This window comes from Chiloscyllium punctatum, chromosome 16, assembly GCF_047496795.1.
Source record: "Chiloscyllium punctatum isolate Juve2018m chromosome 16, sChiPun1.3, whole genome shotgun sequence".
NCBI classification, from domain to species: domain Eukaryota; kingdom Metazoa; phylum Chordata; class Chondrichthyes; order Orectolobiformes; family Hemiscylliidae; genus Chiloscyllium; species Chiloscyllium punctatum.
In genome coordinates, this window is record NC_092754.1 from 20,370,931 (window position 1) to 20,394,422 (window position 23,492).

Here is a 23,492-nt window from a genome sequence, read left to right on the forward strand (position 1 = left end):
GTATGTCAACATTTGTTGCTTCTTTAAAAATATTCATCATCCTCAGATGTTCACAGGATTACGATATAAGCACAACAAACTAATGTGTATGGTTCAGAGTTACACAAAAAGTAATGGGATAGAAACAGCATTTGAGTCCTTTTCTATATTACTTGGTATGCTATTACTACCTGGCTTCTCTACTCTTAATTTGGTACGCTTACATCTGTGGTTGATTCCAACTGTTTCCATTTATTGCAGGTATAATATAGTTTCTAATCTGGGCCTTCCCCAGTTGTACGGAGGTACATTATTATATCTGAACCAGACTGACTCAATTGGTTAGAAGCATAACATTATGTCTGACACCAAATGGCCCCAGGTATTCTGAGGTCAGCCATTTAAGGGTTCTTCAAAATTATCAAATGTCCAGCTTTACCAAAATTGTCTGTCAAGGCAAAAATTAGATCATCACTTCAAAAGTAACTGGCTAAAGTATCAACTGCAGACAACCTACTGTCCATCAGTGAATGTTCATACAGTTTTTGAATAGTTCTTTACCTCCACCAGATGAGCACAGATGTTGTATCAGTGGTACAGCACGTTCCTTCAAGTCATCAATTCCACAAAATGATCATAGCTCTCAGGTATAACAGCTATATTTTTAATGGCCACATTCAGTTCTAAGAATCATTTCAAAATCAGTAATTTTGTAATCTAATAAATGCTGAAGCATAAAGTGAGTTTCAAAGAGATTCAGAATGGAAGCCGTGTATCAAGGCTCCCTCTTCTCCTAAAGGCACAGTTCATTCAAGTTCAGTTTTCTCCTCTTAAACATGCTGATTCTCACTGGGATTCAGATTTATACAATCTCATAATATTTTAGTACAGAAGTAAATTGCCATTTTTCATCCATGAGCCAAAACAGGCACATCAAGAGGGTGTTGGATATCCCCATTGCAGGACAATTCTTGGAATTAGATAAGACGCTAAACTGAGGTCCAGTTTGGTATATTAAGCAAATCCAAAATATGCCATAGCACTATTTTGTGAAGAGCAGACAGATTCTCCCCGGTGTTCTGGCAATATTTTATCCTTGAACCAATGTCATTAAATGCAGGTTGTTTGGTTACTAATCATATTGCCATTTAATGGACCTTGCGGTATGCAAAAGATGTGCTGCTTTTCCTTTATTACACTTAAAGTATTCCATTGGCTATAAAGCACTTTTGGACATCCTAGCTCTTGAGAGGCAAAATATATAAGCAAGGCAGAATTCTTGCCATTTTTTGGCGAAGTGTGTGTTATGGTGAATTTGGTGGATGATTCTCACTGCAAGGTGGAGTAAAGTTTCTCACTATATATTACCAACCTCACCACTTTGTCTTTTGAGTCTCATGGTGAAAATCAATTCCTATGCCCACCATATTTGCCACATGCCATTCCTGGAGCAATTGGCCACTCACTAGAAATCCTGGAATTCACTAGTATCCCTTATGCCCATGCTGTCTAAAAAGGTTACAATGTGTAAATGGACAAGCATTGTCAGTCCAGAGTTGCCTTCATTATTGTTGACATATACCCCAGACATGGCAGACAGGGTAAAACATCATCCTGTTTTGTGGATATGGTCTTGGACCTCCTGCCACTCAGGATGATGCAAATGTGGGACTTGCTTTTTTTCCCAGGACCAGCAGTGGCAACTACAAAAACAAATCACACCAGCCTGGTCTGAGGCTAACATACGGTTTGGAGCAGTCTCAGCCTTCTAGAGGAATGTCTAGCACTGTAGTTCAATATCCTTCCGCCATCTATCAGCATGAGTAACACCATGTCTCTTTGATACGTTACATTCACACTCTCTCTCTCCTACAACACTGACTTCTCACTAAGCTCATGATCTACTACTTTCACTAATGCATATAAAATCTTCCCCACTCACTCTTACTCACCCAAACCTTCACTATCAACAGCCATGCATGACCTTTGTGCTGCCAACTCATTCATTCAGGAAATCTTTCCACCTGAATAACAATAAAGCTGTGCCATCTACTCAGCCTGGACTGGATTTGGAAACTGCACTTGATTTACTACACTAGATTCCCTGAGTGAAGGCTACCCATTTGACTGGATTGAGGCCTGATGACAACCGTGGCATGCATCCTGGCTTTGTGGCTGTGCTAAATGGCATTCAAGACAGTAATAATATAAGCCAGGTACCTCTGGTTAAGGAGGCAAAATGGAAGAAGTCAAGGTAAGGCAAGGAACGGATGCTGCAAGCATTGAGATAGACTCATACTAAATGAGCTTTATGACAGTGAGTTCATGAGCTGGGTGTGTGTTCCTGAACACAAACTGTTTTTGCTGCAGCATTGCAATGATAGTTACTGGTAAAGCCCAATGTGAAGCACTGAAGTGCAGAGACATCCTGGAAGTGGACCAGAGATATGCCTTGAGGGTTCATATGCTGGCACATATTGGATGCCAGTGTCAATGAGCATGAAACGTATATGGCTGGTACCCACAAAGCATGTCAGAGATGGTGGTGCCCAGCGTCCAACTTTGAGTTCTTTTAAAGCAAGCAGAAAGTAGACTGCACCAAGGTTTCCATGTTAAGCTTTCACAACAACTGGTTTGTTGCCAAGCCACTTAAGCAAATTGAGAAGTTATGGCAAGATGGCCTTGACATTGACACAGCTATCTCACACAATTCTACCGTTTATCTTGCCATAGCCCATATTGTTCATAGCTTGGAAATATTCTGCCCCTCTGTCTTTTCTCTGCTAACCTTTATTCATTTTTAATTCCTCGTGTGGTTTAGACTGTGGACATAAATCTGGATCAGTGGTTTTACTCTAGATGATTTTAAACACAATACGTGACAACATGTGCCCAAAGACTTCTAAAGTCTTCAATGCTGAAGGATGTTCTTGCTATAGTGCTGAACCAAATGGGCTAGACCACTCGCCGGATTTATTCTCAGATCCAAGTTGATTTAGCTCAAAAAAGTAACTGAATTGCCACCATTGAATGCCATAACCTTGAATTAGAGCAAGGAAAGACAGCTGATATTCCTTCTCCTGAATTACTATTCATTGATACTTGCTCTTCACAGTGTTTAATGTTGTACATGGACAAAGTGAAATTTGGCCACAGTGCTTTCCATCATACCAGGCTGCATTTCCAACTTCTGTGTGGATGGATTTGGAAGTGATTAAGAGGAAAGTTTAAAAATCACAAACTGGGGTGACTCTTCAACGCAATTCCACCTAAGTGCATTTTCTTGAAGCCATTTCTGTCCACTAATGATTACTTAATCCAGTAGCAGCAGGATACGAATGAGGTCTTATTAAGTCCCCATCTGGGGTCACATTGTCAAAGCCACAATGGTGGATCAGCTCCCATGAGGCTGAAGTCCAGCTGTTAGTTGAAGATGGGCACCTGACAGCAAGTCAAGAGAGCATGGGAAGCATCTTTTAAATTTTCCACATACTTCCTGTTCCATGGCTGCCAGAGAACCACAGTTGAGACCACTGATCAACTTACGATGGAGAGGGGGGTTAACACTCCACATCAATAGCATGACATCTGTGGCCACAAAGCTATAATTAGAGTCATAAAATCCATACAGCGCAGATAGAAGCCATTCAGCCCATGCTGTCTGCACCAATCCTCCAAACAGCATTCCACCCTATCCCCATAACCCTAAATTTTACCATAGTTAAATCACCTAGCCTGCACATCCCTGGACACTACATGGCAATTTAGCATGTCTAATTCACCTAATCAGCACATCTTTGGACTGTGGGAGCAAATTGGAGCACCTGGAGGAGACACACGCAGACATAGGGAGAATGTGCAAACTCCACAAAGACAGTTGCTCAGACTGGAACTGAACCCGTTCCCTGGTATTGTGAGGCAGAAGTGTTAACTGTGCCATGGTGATCTGTGTTATCATTAGGCACCCTTGTGCTCTCATCCCAACATCAACAGTGCCCACATAAGAAAGCATCTCATGGTGGGCCAACTGCCTTTTGCTGCTGGTTCTTCTAGTTCGCTGGTCCATTTCCTTAAATGGATAGGGGTCTAGTAGTCACCTTCTTAATTGGTTTTCTCCAGGAAGATTGCAACTAACATCACACCATGCATAAAAGACAGGTCAATGGAGTCGAAACAAAGATCAAACCTGATTTAATTAAGTGGTGGAACTATCAGAGCTATCTATTCCATTCCTACGTTCCTAGAATGGGACAAAATGTTTTTATGACCTTTTGGCAGATAGAACAGCAGTAAGGGGAGGAGAACTGCAGCAGAGGTTAACAACAGCTGTTTTGAATTTGTCAGGAATTCGGAGCTGTGCAGAGTCAGGAACCTCAGGGTCACATGGGCTTGCTCTTGAATAGAGAGAAGAGAAAAACAGTTAAAAAAAACATTTAATAATATCATCTGGGGAACACCTGCCAGGAAGTGAGTAACTAATCAGGGCACCATAATAGTGAAAGGATTGGAGTAAATCTGGAGCAAGTGATGCAACAGAATAAGTGAAATAACAGAAAAAAGATTGTTTTATAGGTCAAACATAGGAGCAAGGAATGTTCAACAACATGAAAAACCGTAGAATTCAAGCATCTTTCAAAATGTTCTAAAAACAAAACAACCAACATAACCAAACCATCACAAACAAAAGAAAAAGGCAGACTGTAAGGTGTTGCATACAGGGTAGCACAAATCCTAGGCTCTGCTACATCTGGGATAATTTACAGAAAGAATGTACTAAATACAGTTCAACACACAAACATTCAAGCATGTTTATGTGCATAATAAAAATATTACAAGTGCTAGTTCAGTACTCGACTTGAGTGACCATCACAACGTTGCCTAATCTTTTTCACTTCACATCCAGACAGTTCAAGTTGGGATATCCAGATAGTCATCAGCAGCAGGGAATCTGATAGATTTTTGTTATCCTCGATGATTAACCCCATTGTTATTCCAATGTCAGATTCTAATACCATTTTCCGCTTTCCCTGAATCTATTGTAATTTTCCTCATTCGCTCTGATTCTAAGCCCACTCTCCCCTTAATGTCTCTAATCCTAATGTGGATTTATAAAAATACAACTCGTCCAATTCGCTTTCTGAAAAATACATTCTTGTAGCAACAAAATCATGGTAAAGTTCTCAGTGTTCCAGGAACAATTAGTGTAACACATCAGTTTTTTTTAAGACAACAAACATAATAAAATGTGGTGGATCTGGAAGGTTTATATTAAGGAATCACCGAATTTTGTCTACTTCTGTGGGTTTCAGTGCACAAAGTGCCAGAACTATCACAGTACATCCTGGAATGTATAACTTACAGAAGTTGCTGATCAGGACATTTCATGGTGCATCAGTTCCTCTCACCTCTTTGTATTTGCAAAGAAAGTACAAGTTTCCACAAGTGCATCCTAATTTATTATGGGATGAATTTAACCATTCCTCTCTGGCAGAAACTGGGTGGGCAGTTTAAATCATCTGTAGAACTGTCTGCCCAAACCCACTTTTTCCTGCAGTTTCTAACTTTAGCAGGTATTCTATACAAATGAAAAAGACCTTCAGGATACCTCTTTAAATATGGCATTCTCAGAGCGTGACTATTACAACCCTTTGATAAGCAGCATGAAGGAGCTGGAAGAGGCTGACAAAGACAGGTTTTGATTCATGTATGGCTTCCTTGTGAAGTCAGGAAGAACACGAAGTGCTCCTCCCATGTCCTGGGTTCACCCTTTCCCTGATCATGAGTCCCTCTTATCCATTTAACTGAGTGTTGAGGACTATTCCTTCAGCCACCTGACATCCATTGCTGCCTGGCCAGGAGCTGCTTCCACCAGTTTGGATGGGAGACAAATGACGTCCATGAGGATAAAATCTTCTGAGCCTGCATTTATCAAGATCAGCAGACAACTGCCCACATTAGACTCCAGTTAAAATCAAAGTTTTAGTCTTTCCCACCCACAGTCAGTACTTAGCTTGATTAACCATCCTTCAAGTGCTAGTCTCAACAACGAGTAATCGAAGCACATTTGTGTATGGGGAATCACAGAAAACCCAATTCTATCTTTGATTTTTTTTATGTCCTGAAATGCAATAGTCCTTCATTTATTTTTCTTCCTAATCCAAGGCACTGAGGTCAATTATAGAATGACAGAAGTTAGCAGTTGGAATGCCAGAAAGATATCTAGTCAATATCTAAATGTAACTCAACAAGCCCACATTTTGTTCTGCGTTATCTGATCTAGTTTTGGATAAAATGGTGGTACTATCCTATTAGCAGATCTCTTTAACAGTGAATCTCACTGTCATGATACTTATTTTTTACTGCCAAGAACTGAATTTTGTGCTCATCGAGGTGATGGATGTTTGTACCTTCCACAACAAGTAAACATTCAAACATCAAACACTGTCAGGGCAGCTCCAGCACAGGTTAGATATGAAGTAAAACTCCCTCTAGTCTGCCATATTGAATACTCCCAGTGCAGACACAGCACAGACTGAATAAAAGACAAAGCTTGTTCATGCAGAGAATTCTAAATGTCCAAGAGAAATTACACAGTATCTTTATCAGTGACAAGAAAGACATTCGCAAAAATCTGATGCTTTATTTTCGGGACAAACATTAAAGTCACTGCCTATGTCCATCTAACTTTTGATTAATGCAGTAAGAATGATCACAAGTCAATAAGCTTCCACGAACACTTTGTTTATACATACCTTTAAACTCAGAACATTAACCAATAAACTTTAGAATTGCAAATGCCTTTGTCCAGTTAGCGAGTTGAGACAGAAGAACTTAAAAATCAGGATACTATAATGCATTTTATACTTCTGAGTCCTTATCTAAATGACTTGATTCTTTTGAAAAACAGTATACGTAAAACATCTTACCTTTTAAAATCAGGAGATGCAATACCAGGAGTTTAACCAGCCGTCCCATTTTCTTTTTCTTGTCTTCAGTAAACTTTTCTCTGTTGTTTCAAATCAAAAATAAATTATGACATCATCACAGCTCTCTGCTACTGAAGCTCGTAGCCCTTTTACTTCAACGGACCTGTTTATAAGTTTGGAGTTTTTCTTTAATTGGGGTGGTGTGAGTGGGTGTTGTCCTCTCCTTGTCGGTAAATATTCTTTTTCTTGGTGAGACCAGCCTCACAAGTAAATGTGTCCTTTTTGCCTGCAAATGATTCCAAACCCAAGCTGTTCCTAACTTTGGCAGAGAAAATGTGACTCTCCCGCTAATCACACTGCTCTGCACGACTCCAGATCCTAAGCTATGTTTTCTTCTTTCTCTGTGTGTTATTAATTTGCTTGGAGTTCGAGCAGCTTTGAGTTGTCCCAGCCTCATTTGGCTCTGGGCCATAACACTTTGCCACTTTGGATTTTTCTGACTTATTTTGATTTTCCTTCCCTTTAATCTGAACCTTCCTAGTAGAAACATCATTGCAGAAATCTTTTAACCCTCTGTTTGCTGGTATAATTTGAATTGCAAAATTCTCTTAAAAAGTATACATTGATTCTATGTGAAAGGTTTATATATAAACCTTATATAAAAAGCATTTTTGAGCTTGGATTTCAAAAAAAAAAGTTGTGTATGATTGTTGGTTACTTTGGTGAATGATTTTCTTTAAGTCAATGTCGTTCCAGAACAGTGACCTAATCCAATTTTTATCAGAGAGGTGAGTTGCAAAGCCAATAGTGTTAATGGAAAGATGTTTACATTGTTGGGTATACAACAAGTAAACATGCTCAGAAGAATTTCTCCCAGGAGTAGTCAGGGCAGTTCTGGAACCAGTTATCTCAGCAGAAGTTTTAGTTTAAGAAACTTCGAAACCAAGAGGGTCTGGTTAGAAAAATGCAGGTTTTTAGAACAAAAAAAGTTAGATTCTCTGATTTGAGGAAAGTTCAAATCAGCAGATTTAGAACGAACTTATAGATCTGTCTCCAGTCCACAGGAAAGAACTTGGAAAGAACCAGTAAAGCAATCCCTAAAGTGTTGAGATAAGTGAAATATCTCTGAAATCGAGTCTCTGTAATGTCAGGAAGTAGGTTGAAACTTTGTTTTCCTGTGTGTTTTAAATCGGGTCAACTGTCTTCGAAGCTTATATAACATGTTTATTTTTATTTCTTCGAGAATTGAGTTTTTGTTTAGGTGCAATATTCATTTTCATCTCACTTTGATGCAGACTGTTCCTAAGTCCTGTGAACAATAACTAATTCCCATGGACTTTCCCAACTGCCCTCTTCATAAGCAGATCCAGGCAATGCGTGTTTGCAGACTATTCAGTTATAAAAAATATTTGATCTTGGGATTATATGCCATGTACACTGTCAATGATTAATTACCATGAAAATTTTAAGAATCAACTATTAGTGTGGCACTGTAGTCACATATTGCCATAATAGGATAGACATGGCAAGTTCCATTTTTTTGAAGGATGGTAATCATCCAGTTAGGTTCAAAATGGCAAGTTTGTGCTCAGTTGTGCAGCAACTGCAAATTGTAAAACCAAGTTCAGTAATGGTACAATTTGTATGCACGACTAAATCTCCAGTTTATTCAGACATCAGCACCATTTACTTTTGCAAATCCTATTGCTGTAATAGTAGGCCTTCTTAGAACATAAGAACTAAGAGCAGGAGTAGGCCATCTGGCCCTTTGAGCCTGCTCTGCCATTCAATAAGATCATGGCTGATCTTTTTGTAGCCTCAGTTCTACTTACCTGCCCTTTCACCATAACACTTAATTCCTTCACTGTTCAATTTTTTTTTATCTTAGCTTTAAAATCTTTTACTGAGGAAGCCTTAACTACTTCACTGGGCAGGGAATTCCATAGATTCACAACTCTTCGGGTGAAGAAGTTCCTTCTCAATTTCGTCCTAAATACACGCCCCCTAATTTTGAGTTATGCTCTCTGATCCTAGTTTCACCCACCAGTGGAAACATCTTCTTTAGTTCCATCTTATCTATTCCCTTCATAATTTTGTATATCCATCCAAATGCCTCTTAAATGTTGCAATTGTACTAGCCTCCACCACTTCCCCAGGCAGCCCATTCCATATACATATCACCCTCTGAGTGAAAACGTTGCCCCTTAGGTCTCTTTTATATCTTTCCCCTCTCACCCTAAACCTATGCCCTCTAGTTCTGGACTCTCCCACCCCAGGGAAAAGACTTTGTCGATTTATCCTATCCATGCCCCTCATAATTTTATAAACCTCTATAAGATCACCCCTCAGCCTCTGGCATGCCAGGGAAAACAGTCCTAGCCTATTTAACCTCTGCCTAGAGCTCAAATCCTCCAACCCTGGCAACATCCTTCTAAATCTTTTCTAAACCCTTTCAAGTTTCACAACATCTTTCCGATAGGAAGGAGACCAGAATTGCATGCAATATTCCAACAGTGGCCCAACCAATGTCCTGTACAGCCACAACATGACCTCCCAACTCCTGTACTCAATACTCTGACCAATAAAGGAAAGCATACCACAGCCTTCTTCACTATCCTATCTACCCACAACTACATTTTCAAGGAGCTATGAACCTGCACTCCAAGGTCTCTTTGTTCAGCAACACTCCCTAGGACCTTACCAATAAGTGTATAAGGCCTGCTAAGATTTGCTTTCCCAAAATGCAGCACTTCACATTTATCTAGATTAAACTCCATCTGTCACTTCTCAGCCCATTGGCCCATCTGATCAAAATCCCATTGTAATCTAAGGTGATCTTCTTCGCTGTCCACTACACCTCCAATGTTGGTGTCATCTGCAAACATACTAACCATAACTCTTATGCTCACATCCAAATCATTTATATAAGTGGTGAAAAGTGGTGAACCCTGCACTGATCCTTGTGGCACATCATTGGTCACAAGCCTCCAGTCTGAAAAACAAGCCTCCACCACCACTCTCTGTCTTCTACCTTTGAGCCAATTCTGTATCCAAATGGCTAATTCTCCCTATATCCTGTGAGATCTAACCTTGCTCACCAGTCTCCCATGGGGAACCTTGTCGAACTCCTTACTGAAGTCCATATAGATCACATCTACTGCTCGATCCTCATCATTCCTCTTTTCTACTTGCTCAAAAAACTCAATCGAGTTTGTGAGACATGATTTCCCACACATAAAGCCATGTTGACTATCCCTAATCAGTCCTTGTCTTTCCAAATACATGTACATCCTGTCCCTCAGGAGTTCTTCCAACAACTTGCCCACCACTGATGTCAGGCTCACTGGTCTATAGTTTCCTGGCTTGTCCTTACAACCTTTCTTAAACAGTTGCACCACATTAGCCAACCTCCAGTTTTGCAGCACCTCATCTGTGACTATCGATGATCCAAATATTTCAGTAAGTGGCCCAGCAATCACTTCCCTAGCTTCCCACAGAGTTCTAGGGTACACCTGATCAGGTCCTGGGGATTTATCCACTCTTATACGTTACAAGACATCCAGCACTTCCTCCTCTGGACATTTTTCAAGATATCACCATCCATTTCCCTAAATTGTATATCTTCCATGTTCTTTTACTCAGTAAATACTGGTGCAAAATAATCGTTTAGTATCTGGATGTCGGTTTGCTCGCTGAGCTGGAAGGTTCATTTCCAGATGTTTCGTCACCCTACTAGGTAACATCTTCAGTGGGTCTCAGGTGAAGCACTGTACATGATTCCTGCTTTCTGAATATATGTTTGGGTTTTCTTTGGTTTGGTGATGTCATTTCCTGTGATGTCATTTCCTGTTCTTTTTCAGATGGTGGTAGATGGGGTCTAATTCGATGTGTTTGTTGATCGAGTTCCAGTTGGAATGCCATGCTTCTAGGAATTCTCTGTTTGGCTTGTCCGAAGATGGATGTGTTGTCCCAGTCGAAGTGGTGTCCTTCCTTATCTCTATGTAAGGATACTAGTGAGAGAGGGTCATGTCGTTTTGTGGCTAGTTGGTGTTCATGTATCCTGGTGGCTAGTTTTCTGCCTGTTTGTCCAATGTAGTGTTTGTTACAGTTCTTGCACGGTATTTTGTAAATGACATTAGTTTTACTTGGTGTCTGTATAGGGTCTTTCAAGTTCATTAGCTGTTGTTTTAGTGTGTTGGTGGGTTTGTGGGCTACCATGATGCCAAAGGGTCTGAGTAGTCTGGCAGTCATTTCCGACTGGGACAACACATCCATCTTCGGACAAGTTGTATTTCCGGGAATATCCTCGCTAAGACAGCTGTAAAGATATCCCTTATCAAAAACGCCACACCCCCTCTTCTCTTGCCTCCCTTTCTGTTCTTCCTGTGGCATTTGTATCCTGGAATATTAAACTGCTAGTCCTGTCCATCCCTAAGCCATGTCTCTGTAATTGCTATGACATTCCAATCCCATGTTCCTAACCATGCCCTGAGTTCATCTGCCTTCCCTGTTAGACCTCTTGCATTGAAATAAATGCAGTCCTAATTTGTTCTCTGCTTTGTCCCTGCCTGTCCTGTTTTACTCACCTTTGTTCTCAACTGTACCAGTCTCAGATTGAAATCTTTCCTCACTATCTCCCAGGGTCCCACCAACCACTCCCCACTGCCCCCCCCCACCCCAAGTTTAAATCTCCCCAGCAACTTTAGCAAATCTCCCTGCCAGTATATTAGTCCCCTTCCAATTTAGGCGCAATCCGTCCTTCTTGTACAGGTCACTTCTACCCAAAAACAGCTTCCAATGGTCCAAAAGTGTGAATCCTTGTCCCATACACCAGCTCCTCGGCCATGCATTCATGTGCTCTATCCTACTTCTGCCTTCACTAGCTCGTAGCAGCTGGAATAATCCAGATATTACTACTGAGGACCTCCTTTTTAAATTCCCACCTAACTCTCTGTAATCTCCCTTCAAAATCTCAACATTTTCCCTTCCTATGTTGTTGGTTCCAATGCGTACAATGATCTCCTGCTGGTCCTTCTTCCCCTTGAGAACATTCTGCACTCTCTCTGAGACATCCTTGATCCTGGCACCAGGGAAGCAACACACCATTCTGATTTTTCACTGCTGGCCACAGAAACGTCTCTCTGTACCTCAGACTAGAGGGTCCCCTAGCACAATCGATCGCTTGGAACCAGACATACCTCTCATTTCATTAGAGCCAGTCTCAATACCAGAAACTTGGCTGTTCGTGCTACGTACCCCTGAATGTGCGTCACCCAATACATTTTCCAAAACAGCATACTTGTTTGAAATGGGGATAGCCACAGAAGACTCCTGCACTACCTGCCTACCTCTCTGACATTTCCTGGAGTCAAACCATCTATGTGACTGTATCTGAGACTTCCCCCCTCCTTCCTATAACTGCCATCCATCACATCCCCTTGTTCTTGTAAATTCCTCACTGCCTCAAATTGCATCTCCAACCGATCCATTAAATCTGATAGGATTCGCAACCAATGGCATTTATTGCAGATATAATCCTCAGTAATTCTAAACTCTCCCAAAACTCCCACATCCGACAAGAAGAGCATATCACTCTATAAAGGCCATTGATGCTTCTTTAAATCTCCAGACCCAGAAAATCTACAGACCCACTTATTCTTATACAAAACACTGCTCCAGGTTAAATTAATACTTATGGCTTCTATTTTAAGTGTAATCAAGAGACATAGCTCAATACAACATATAATCAAGAAAGAACCCACTCTACTCACTGCTGCAGGCTTATTTTAAGCCACGCTTAAATCCACTTATCTGCTTCTATGCTGTGACCTTTCCCAAATAGGTTCCTCCAAGATCAGTTGCGAATTTCACTGTTTTTCCATTTTCCCAGACACACTCTAATGTCCAACGATACATGAATTCAAACAGCAAAGGCAGTAACTGTGCAGGTTCACTGCTCTGTCAGTTAGCAATGTGGGTTTCTTTCTCTCTCTCTCTCTCTCCTGCACTGACCTCACTATGTGCTTCCTTTGTCTGTTCTTCTCCCTTTTAAAACTGCTGTTGTTTTATTACTTCCAAAGTTCCAAAACAATGCAACAGCATATAAACCAGTAATTACTGCTCTTGGAATTTGAAGAAATCACCTCCAACACGTAAAATACCTCAAAACAGGAGCAGCTGTTACAGTCAGACATTTTTCCCATCCTCCATCTTGGATTACCCAGAATCCTTTTTGCTGACGAGATCCTTGATTGGGGTTGTTAACCTGCACCAATCAGGAAAAGCCCTGCCTGACCAACATAACCAGGACATCTTTACAGAGAGGTGGGAATCAGAGGTGGCGGGGGGAGGTGAAGTCTTTTATTTCCCTCTCCAGTTCTACTTTGATTTAATCCCTATCCATTCCCTGCACTTTATCGATCACCTAGGCATTAAGTCCTTCAACCTTTCCTCATAAGACCTTCCCTCCAAAGCAGGCAACATCCTAGTAACTTTGCACCCTTTCCAATGCTTCCATTTCCTCTCTGATGAGGAAGGACACTGCTTGTCACTGGCCACTCAGGTGTTTCTTTTCTTCCTAGTGGTGTATTTGGCACTGGGTAATGAACCAGGCCAGGTGTTAGATTTGGAGATAGGTGAGCACTTTGGTGATAGTGACCACAATTCGGTTACGTTTACTTTCGTGATGGAAAGGGATAGGTATATATTGCAGGGTAAGAGCTATAGCTGGGAGAAAGGCAATTATGATGCGATTAGGCAAGATTTAAGATGCATGGGATGGGGAAGGAAACTGCAGGGGATGGGCATAATTGAAATGTGGAGCTTGTTCAAAGAACAACTACTGCATGTCCTTGATAAGTATGTACCTATCAGGCAGGGAGGAAGTGGTTGAGCGAGGGAACCGTGGTTTACTAATGAAGTTGAATCTCTTGTCAAGTAGGAGGAGGCTTATGGAAGGATGACGTGAAGGCTCATTTAGGGTGCTTGAGAGTTATAAGTTAGCCAGGAAAGACGTAAAGAGAGAGCTCAGAAGAGCCAGGAGAGGACATGAGAATTCTTTGGCAATTAGGATCAAGGAAAACCCTCAAGCTTTCTATCGGTTTGTCAGGAATAAAAGAATGACTAGGGTAAGGGTAGGACCTGTCAAAGACAGTCGTGGGAAGTTGTGTGTGGCATCCGAAGAGATAGGGGAGGTGCTAAATGAATAATTTTCATCAGTCTTCACAAAGTAAAAAGACAATTTGTTGAGAAGAATTCAAAGATTTAGGCTATTAGACAAGATGGTGCTGAGGTTCAGAAGGAGGACGTGTTAGCAATTCTGGGAAGTGTGAAAATGGATATGCCTCCTGGGCTGGATGGGATTTACCCTAAAACTCTCTGGGAAGCTATAGAGGAGATTGCAGAGACTTTGGCTTTGATCTTTATGTCATCTTTGTCTACAGGAATAGTGCCAGAACACTGGAGGATAGCTAGTGTTGTCCTCTTGTTCAAGAAGGGGAGTAGTAATTATAGACTAGTGAGACTTACTTCGGTAGTGGGTAAAGTCTTGGAAAGGATTACAAGAGATAGGATTTATAGTCATCTGGAAAGGAGTAAGTTTATTGAGTTCTTTGAGGCGGTGACCGAACAGGTGGATGAGGGTAAAGCGGTTGATATGTTGTATATGAACTTCAGTAAAGCATTTGATAAGGTTCCCCACGGTAGGCTATTGCAGAAAATACAGAGGCAGGGGATTGAGGGTGATTTACAGTTTGGATCAGAAATTGGACAGCTGAAAGAAGACAGAGGTTGATAGGAAATGTTCATCCTGGAGTTGTTACCAGTGGTATACTGCAAGGATCTGTTTTGGGGGCACTGCTGTTTGTCATTTTTATAAATGACCTGGATGAGGGCATAGAAGGATGGATTAGTAAATTTGCAGAAAACACTAAAGTCACTGGAGTTGTGGACAGTGCGGAAGGATGTTGCAGGTTACAAAGGGACATAGATAAGCTGCAGAGCTGGGCTGAGAGGTAGCAAATGGAGTTTAATGTGGAAAAGTGTAAGGTGATTCACTTTAGAAGGAGTAACAGGACTACAGAGTACTGGGCTAATGGTAAGATTCTTGGTAGTGTGGATGGGCAGAGAAATCTCACTGCCCATGCGCATAGATCCCTAAAAGTTGCCATCCAGCTTGGTAGGGTTGTTAAGAAGGCATACGGTGTGTTAGCTTTTATTGGTAGAGGGATTGAGTTTCAGAGCCATGAAGTCATGTTGCAGCTGTACAAAACTATGGTGCGGCCACACTTAGAGTATTGCATATAGTTCTGGTCGCTGCATTTTAGAGAGGAAATGGAAGCATTGGAAAGGGTGCAAAGTTACTAGGATGTTGCCTGCTTTGGAGGGAAGGTCTTATGAGGAAAGGTTGAGGGACTTGAGGCTGTTTTCATTAGAGAGAAGGTTAAGAACTGACTTAATAGAGACATACAAGATAATCAGAGGATTTGATAGTGTGGACAGTGAGAGCCATTTTACTTGCATGTTGATAGCTAGCATAAGAGTGCATAGATTTAAATTGATGGATGATAGATATAGGACAGATGATAGTCATAGGTTTTTTTACACAGAGTAGTATGGGCGTGGAGTGCCCTGCGTACAACAGTAGTAAACTCACCAACTTTAAGGGCGTTTAAATGGTCATTAAATAAATATACGGATGATCATGCATAGTGTAGGTTAGATGGGCTTCAGATTGGTTTCACAGGTGGCGCAACATTGAGGGCTGAAGGGTCTGTACTTCGCTGTAACATTCTATGTTCTACCACTGTTTGGCAGTGGTATGGGGGTTTATTTAAAAAATACAGGGGATTCAGAATCTCTTCAGTTGAGGGGACTGACTCTGAGTTGACTTGCCATAGCCAGTGCATTGTGCAACAACAAAAAGCCCAAGAGATCTTTAGGGAGAAGTGTTTTATTTTCCCCCTTCCATTTTGATTTAACCCTTACACCCCCAACTTCACTTTTTCGATCACTTAGGCATTGCCCTCTGATGAGAAGGGCACTGCTTGTACTGGCCACTCGGGTGATTTTCTTCCTGGTGGTGGAATGTCAATAAAGTGTTCTGCACTTTGTTACTTCACTGTGTCTTACACCTACATACGCACGACATGGGTGCTGGAGAGGAATAAGCGCTACTGCTGTTTGGCCGTAGTGTGGGAGTTTATGAGATCTTTAGGGAGTGGTGGGCACTGCAGGGCATGGCTTGCTTTATTTCCCCCACCAACTCTATTTTGATTTAATCCCACCCTCCCCTTCACTTTTTTGTTCACGTAGGTATTACCCTTGAAGGGAAGGGTACTGCTTGTCACTGGCCACTCAGATGACTTTTCTTCCTGTGACATGGGTGCTGGGGAGGAATGAACACTACTGCTGTTTGGCAGTAGTGTGGGCAATGTTTTAAAAAGTATGTAACCAGGAGATTTAGAATCTCCTCAATTCAGGGGACTGACTCTGAACTGGCTAGCCACAATCAGTGTTACTGAGGGTTTTCCTTTTTGGTCTTGGTTTTACTCATTTGTGGGGAACTGGCTCTTGAGCTGGCTGGCCTCAGCCAATGTGCCTTGGAAAAAAGAAAGAATTATATAGAACTGGGAGATATTTATGGATAGTTGGATATGGAGTGCTTTATTTCCCCTTCCAATTCTATTATGATTTAGTCCCTATCCTCCCTTCACTTTTTCTTTTATGCAGGCATTGCTCAATTGGGCTCTACTTGTCACTGGTTTCTGGGCCATACGGGTGTTTTCTTCCTGGTGGTGGCATGTTAATGAAATTACCTACACCTGGTGTATTCACTTTGTCTTACACCTACACATGAAAAAGAAAAAATATATAACCAGGAAATTTAGAATCTCCTCAGCTCAGAGGACAGACCAAGCTGGCTACCCACAGCCACTGCACTGTGCATAATTAAATAAAGAGTGACTTGGTGATAGGGTAGGGTTTGGAATGCCCTGCCTGCCAACGTAGTTAACTCAGCCACATTAGTGAAATTTAAACAATCTTTGGAATAGCACATGGATGATGATGGGATAGTATAGGGCTATGTGTTTAGGTTAGTTCACAGGTCAATGCAACATTGAGGGCAGAAGGCCCGGTTCTGCACTTATTGTTCTATGTTCTATATAAACCAGCCTCTGTGCAGTTATTACTGTAGTTTCAGGAGGAAGCAGTATGCGCCTGAAAAACATTTGCTTGCAACAGTATTCATGGAATTGGGGAAAGCATTTTTGGCATTATGTCCTTATTTGGAAAGCTGAAGTCATTGATCCTGCTGTGAAGACTGGGTCCAATATGTGGAAAGAATGTGATATTTTTTCTGGGCAAATGACATTGGGGCAGATGAAAAGCAACGAGTAATCCTTCTGAGTATTTGCAGATCTGCAGCATTATCAGTTATAAGGGGCTTAACTTTCCCAGAGGCACCTGACACTAAAATCTTCCAAGAGTTGATGGTGCTTGTTAAGGAATATTATGACCATAAACCTCCTCTAATTCTGAGAAGTTATAGGTTTTATTTGCTGTCACAGAATCAGGTGAATCTGTATTGGGATTTTTGACGAGATTGAGATGATTGGCAGAGGCATGTTATTTTGGGTTAACTCAATGATATCCTGAGGAACTGTTTGGTATGTGGGATTAATGATGTAACGATGCAGAAGCTCCTACCAGCTGAAGCCCAACCAGACTTCAAACAGAGACTACAACTTGCTTTGTCATTAGAAAATGTGGCAAGTCGAAAATGGGAGCTACAAACATGCCAATGGAAGTGGACTCCCTCATCTTCTGACTAAGATTGAGGAACACCACTTGAATTTAGGTAATCGCAGAGCCTCTCACAGGGCATACCTTGAGCAGAGGGATCCCAGGCCAGCCTACAGCAGAACCCCACTACAAACCAAACCTCGGCCAAGTGGCTAAAACATTCTTCAGAATCAGGGTCAGCAAACCATTGTAGTTGCTGCCGGTATGCAAACCTAAGACAACAAAGGTGTCCTATTTGGCCTGACTTGAGTAAGACAACTCATAGGCCAGTATCTAGGAGAGTCCACAGCCTGGAAAGTCCCCTACATGTTGGGTGGAACGATTAAAGTGCTTAGTGACACACAAATTGGAACCAATTAAAATTCATGTTTGGTTAAATGGTCATCCTGTTCCCATGGAGTTCAATATCAACGCACCTGTATCTATAGTTGCAGAATTTGTCTTTAACAAGACTTGCTCGGGTGTCCAACCCTTAAGTTCACGCAAGACCTCAGCCAGGCTGAGAACATATGCTGGGGAACCGTTGCAGATTAAGGGTATGACTTTAGTTCCAGTTTCCTGAGAAGCAGTTTGTGCAGTTACCACTAATGGTAGCAAAAGATTCAGGTCTGAGCCTATATGGGTAGAATTGCTTGAGAGATTCACCCAGATTGGCTCAATATTTTTCAACTACAAACTGGCTTCCTCAGTGAAATATCCAGGAGCGTTTCAGGAAGGACTTGACACTATCAAAGGGGCCAAAGCCACTTTACATGTTGACAGGAAGCAATTTCAAGATTTTGCAAGACCCACATGGAGCCATTTGCCTTGCGGACAAAAATAGAGATGGAAATCAGGAGGCTGGAGAGCGGAAGAATCCTCAAACCAGTGCAGTTTGCATACTGGAAGCACCAGTTGTACCAATTGTGAAGCCTAATGGCTCAGTTTGTCTTTGTGAGGATTTTAAGCAAACGATAAACCACTTCTCACAGCTGGATAAATGCCCATTCCTTCGAATACAGGAGTTGTGCGGAAAATTGGTGGTGGTGGTGGGAGTGGGGGGGGTGGGTTGCTGTCCTTTACGAAGCTGGACATGGGCCGTGCCTACCTGCAACTGCAACTGGATCAGGAATCCCAGAAGTACACTACAATTAATACCAATAAGGGTTTATATCAATATACAAGAATGCTATTTGGGGTATCATCAGCCTGTGCTCTTTTCCAGCAGACCTTTACAAGGGCTACTCCAGATTACCATTTATCTGAATGACATACTAATAACAGGGAAGAACAATAAAGAGCACTTGGTGAACTCTGACACAGTGCTTAAACATTTCTCCCAGGTGGGTGCATGTCTTAGAAGGGAAAATTGTGTTTTCCAGGCACCCCAAGTGACCTACTTGGGTTACAAAACTGAGTTACACCTGTTACAAGATAAAATGAGGGTGATCAGAGGAGCCCCGGCTCCCACGTCTATACTACAGCTTAGGTCTTTCCTTGGGTTAGTGAATTATCATGGAAAATTCATCCGTAACCTGGCCTCCATCTTGGCACTTTTACATCTGCTATTGAAAAAGGGTCAGCCTTGGAAACAGTCGTATAGCCAAGAAGTAGCCTTCAGTGTAGTGAAAAAGCAGCTATTGTCACCTAAGGTACTGGCCCACTACGATCTGAAGCGAGAGGTAGTGCTGATATGCAATGCCTCTTCATATGGTATTAGGGTAGTGTAGGCTCACCAGTGGCCCAAATGCCTGATCATGTATGCTTCCTGGACTATGGCTGATGCCAAATGCAAATATGCCCAGATATGGAAGGAAGGTTTGGCAGTCATCTTTGGTCCAAGGAGGTTCCACCAGTACCTTTATGTATGGAAATATTTCATAGTAACAGATCATAAGCCCTGCTAGGGCTATTTAAGGAAAACAAGGTTGTGCCAAATATAGGTTCCGGTAGAATTCAGCATTGCGTCCTTATTCTCAGCGCATAAGAGTATGAGTTAGAACACTGTCAAGGAAGCCAAGTGGCTAATGCAGATATCTTGAGCCATCTCCCACTGGCAGATATTCCACCGGTGATGCCTCTCCTGCAAGAGCCGTTTAAACATCCTGGACACCCTTCCAGTCACCGCTGACAATATCTGACTGCGGACACAAAAAGATCCTGTCCTGGCGAAACAGAAATAGCTGGTGGAAATGGGGGAAACAAAAGGGCTATCACAACTAGGATTGAAACCTTTTGGGACCCAGCAAGATCAGAGTACAAAGGATTGTATATTCCTATGAGGAGCAAGAGTGTAAAATTCGCTGCCAAATATTGGCTGAACTCCACTAGGGTCATCAAGCAGTTTCCAAGATAAAGATCCTAACAAGAAACTGTTTGGTGGCCAGGGATCGATGTTGACATTGCTGTGTTGGTGGAGCAGTGCCCAGAGTGCCAATAAGCCCAAATTGCCACCAACAGCACCCCCACATTCATGGGGATGGTTGGGTAAACACTGGACTTGGTTGCATGTCGACTATGCTGGTGCTTTCATGGGCTCAATGTTCCTGGTCACCGTGGACATCCATTCAAAGCAGTTGGATGCACAAAAGGTTCATTCAGCAAATTCAGAGATGATAACTGAGAAGCTACAGGCATTGCTCGCAATGCATGGTCTCCTGGAACTATTTGTCACGGACAATTGGTTATCATTTACCAGCAGGGAATTCAAATATTTCCGAAAGTCAAACGGCATTTGGCACATAAGGACAGCTCCAAACCATCCATTGTCCAGTGGTCTAACGGAAAGAGCCATTCAAATGTTGAAAGCAGGCTTTAAGAAGCAACGTACAGCATCATTTGATACCAAACTGTTCCAGTTTCTGTTCGATTGTAGTACACATAACAGGGATAGCTCCAGCAGAGTTGGTGATGGGGAGAAAACTCCAGGTTAAATCTGATACTTCCAGACTTGGGGACAGGGGAGGGTGAAATGGCAGCAGGAACACCAATGCCAGCCACATGCTCCCTCTAAGCGAGGTGGATAATTACATTCAGGGGACAAAGTTTGGTGCCAAAGCTATGGAAATGACCCTGTATGGATACGACGCAAGGCTGATGAGAGGTCAGGTCCCATGACTTACAAAGTTCGAGTAAGTGAAACAGTCCTGAACAAACACATGGATCACCTGAAAGCTGTTACCTCTCAAACAGGGCAGGAGCAAAACATACCTGGCTTCTCAGAACACTCAAAAGAAACTGTAGGTTCTCCCCCTCCATATAGTGTGAAGGAAACCTCAGAGTCCAAGATGGATGCAGCCTCAATACCATTACTATTAGAAAAAGAGGAGGAAATTCTCCCGAGATACACCAGACGCAAGAGATGGGCTACAACCATGTCAGAGTCCGAGTCAAAGGAACCAAATCTGGGGTGAAAATGTAGCAAGAAAAGCTACAACAGTAAGACCAGGCCTACATTGCTGAACTTTTCAGGGGGGGGGGGGGGAGTAATGTAGTGCCCAAGTAAATAAAGGGTGACTTGGTGACAGGAATATGCCTCTTTATATTATATTTTTTAAAACCAGGAGATTTAAGATCTCCCCAGTTCAAAGGACTGACTCAGTGCTAGTTGGTTACAGCCAGTGTATTGTGTACAAGTAAATAAAGGGTAACTTTAGATTAGATTACTTACAGTGTGGAAACAGGCCCTTCGGCCCAACAAGTCCACACCGCCTCGCCGAAGCGTAGCCCACCCATACCCCTACATCTACATCTACATCTACACCTTACCTAACACTATGGGCAATTTAGCATGGCCAATTCACCTGACCTGCATATCTTTAGACTGTGGGAGGAAACCGGAGCACCCGGAGGAAACCCATGCAGACACGGGGAGAACGTGCAAACTCCACACAGTCAGTCACCTGAGGCGGGAATTGAACCCGGGTCTCCGGCGCTGTGAAGCAGCAGTGCTAACCACTGTGCCACTCACAACTTGGTGACAGGATACCAACCTCTGTGCTGTTACTTCAGAGCACAATGAACCCTAGTGATGGGAACAAGAGGGTGCTTCTTCAACCGAACCAATATTAAGGGAATGACTGCAGCAGTGAGCAGCAGTATGGCCTTCTAATATAGAAAAGCCTGGTGAGCAGCATTAACACTGTCAAGTGCTAAAACAAATACCTCTGACTTGCACAGCACACCTCAGGTGAACATGCCTTGTAGCTTCAGTCATTCCTTTCTTTTCAGGCACCTCGTGCCACCATCTGAGCAGCCTACACTCCCACTCACTTTTTGATGATTAGATTAGATTACTTACAGTGTGGAAACAGGCCCTTCGGCCCAACAAGTCCACACCGCCTCGCCAAAGCGCAACCCACCCATACCCCTACATTTACCCCTTCCCTAACACTACGGGCAATTTAGCATGGTCAATTCACCTGACCTGCACATCTTTGGACTGTGGGAGGAAACCGGGGCACCCGGAGGAAACCCACACAGACACAGGGAGGACATGCAAACTCCACACAGTTAGTCGCCTGAGGCGGGAACTGAACCCAGGTCTCTTGCGTTGTGAGGCAGCAGTGCTAACCACTGTGCCACTGTCCATTCGTTTTCAGCAATGCCTTTCAGTCATCATACACAAGTGCTGCTCTTCAATCCTTTGAACATAAACCATTCTTAATAATCTTACCTCACTGCTTTCTCTCCTAGCATACAAAAAGGTGCACAGCTTGGCAGGAGTCAGAAATGTGGTCTCCAAATAAAATGTGTTGCTGTTGGTACGGAAATGGATCCTAGTTTTGTTTGCTTTTTTGTAGGATATGTAGTGCATTTCTGGTTTCAGTTCTACTTAGACATTTCCAACCCCCGAATTTAACTGTTTCCAGAATATATTGGTATCATTTTGCGCCCTTCAATGAACTGGAAAACCTCATTAACTTTACTTCTAATTTCCATCCTTCTCTAACCATCTCTGACTCTTTATTTCTTTTCCACAGGTGGGACTAAATTGGGTTGGGATATCTAGTCGGCATGGACGGGTTGGACCGAAGGGTTTGTTTCCATGCTGTACATTTCTACGACTCTATGACTGTCACTATTCCCGGCTTAAGCTATCAACTAATAATCACTATAAGCACACTGACACCTATAGGTACCTCAAGTACTTCTTCAAAGCTTGTCATCTGTCTCCTACAACATTCTCCCAGTTTAATTTTCTTCATTGCACCTGTTGTTTTGCAACCTTCCACGGTAATGCTTCTTATATGTTCTCCTTTTTCCTCTGCTGAAGATTCCACTTCACCATGAGCCTTTAACTATGTCCAACCATTTCCTGCACTCATCTTCCCTCCCACCCCAAGGAACACTTCTCCTCACCTTCTATATTTCAATCATTTCTGCTATGTCTACCACCACCTGTGTGCTGCCATAATCAAACATTTCTCCTCCTTCTTATTAGTGTTCAAAAGAATTGTTCTGCCACAAAACCATACTCACTAATCACCATCAAGACATCGTTCCCTTCAAGTGGCACACTCCAATACAAATGTAAATATAAGGCACAAACTCCCCTGCGCAAAACCATGTTGCCTATCAGAATATGGCAAAACAAAAGATGGCTTGGATTGTTTGATGATTTAGGTTCTTACCTACAATGGAGAAGGAACATCACTTCCACTCACTTTCCTCCCCTCACCATGCAATGCCACAAATATTCCTTTCAGATGGAGCAGCAGCTTGGAAATACTACTTTCAATTTTATATATTGTATTAACTACTCAACGCAGCCCCCATTACAGAGGGGAGACTGATTTTGATTGT

At 42.3% G+C, this 23,492-nt stretch overlaps 1 protein-coding gene across 7 annotated transcripts in view; it reads right to left on the bottom strand.

Annotated features, from left to right (window-relative positions):
* LOC140487025 (matrix remodeling-associated protein 8-like) overlaps nt 1-23,492 on the bottom strand; it is a 106,220-nt gene that overhangs the window by 55,726 nt on the left and 27,002 nt on the right. For 6 of the 7 annotated variants that reach the window (XM_072586403.1, XM_072586402.1, XM_072586398.1 and 3 more), the window contains exon 2: nt 6,906-6,985. In XM_072586403.1, the coding sequence (XP_072442504.1) occupies nt 6,906-6,985 (80 nt within the window). Of the gene's footprint in view, nt 1-6,905; nt 6,986-7,068; nt 7,366-23,492 lie in introns of those variants that run through there. The other variant, XM_072586401.1, reaches the window with a different exon arrangement.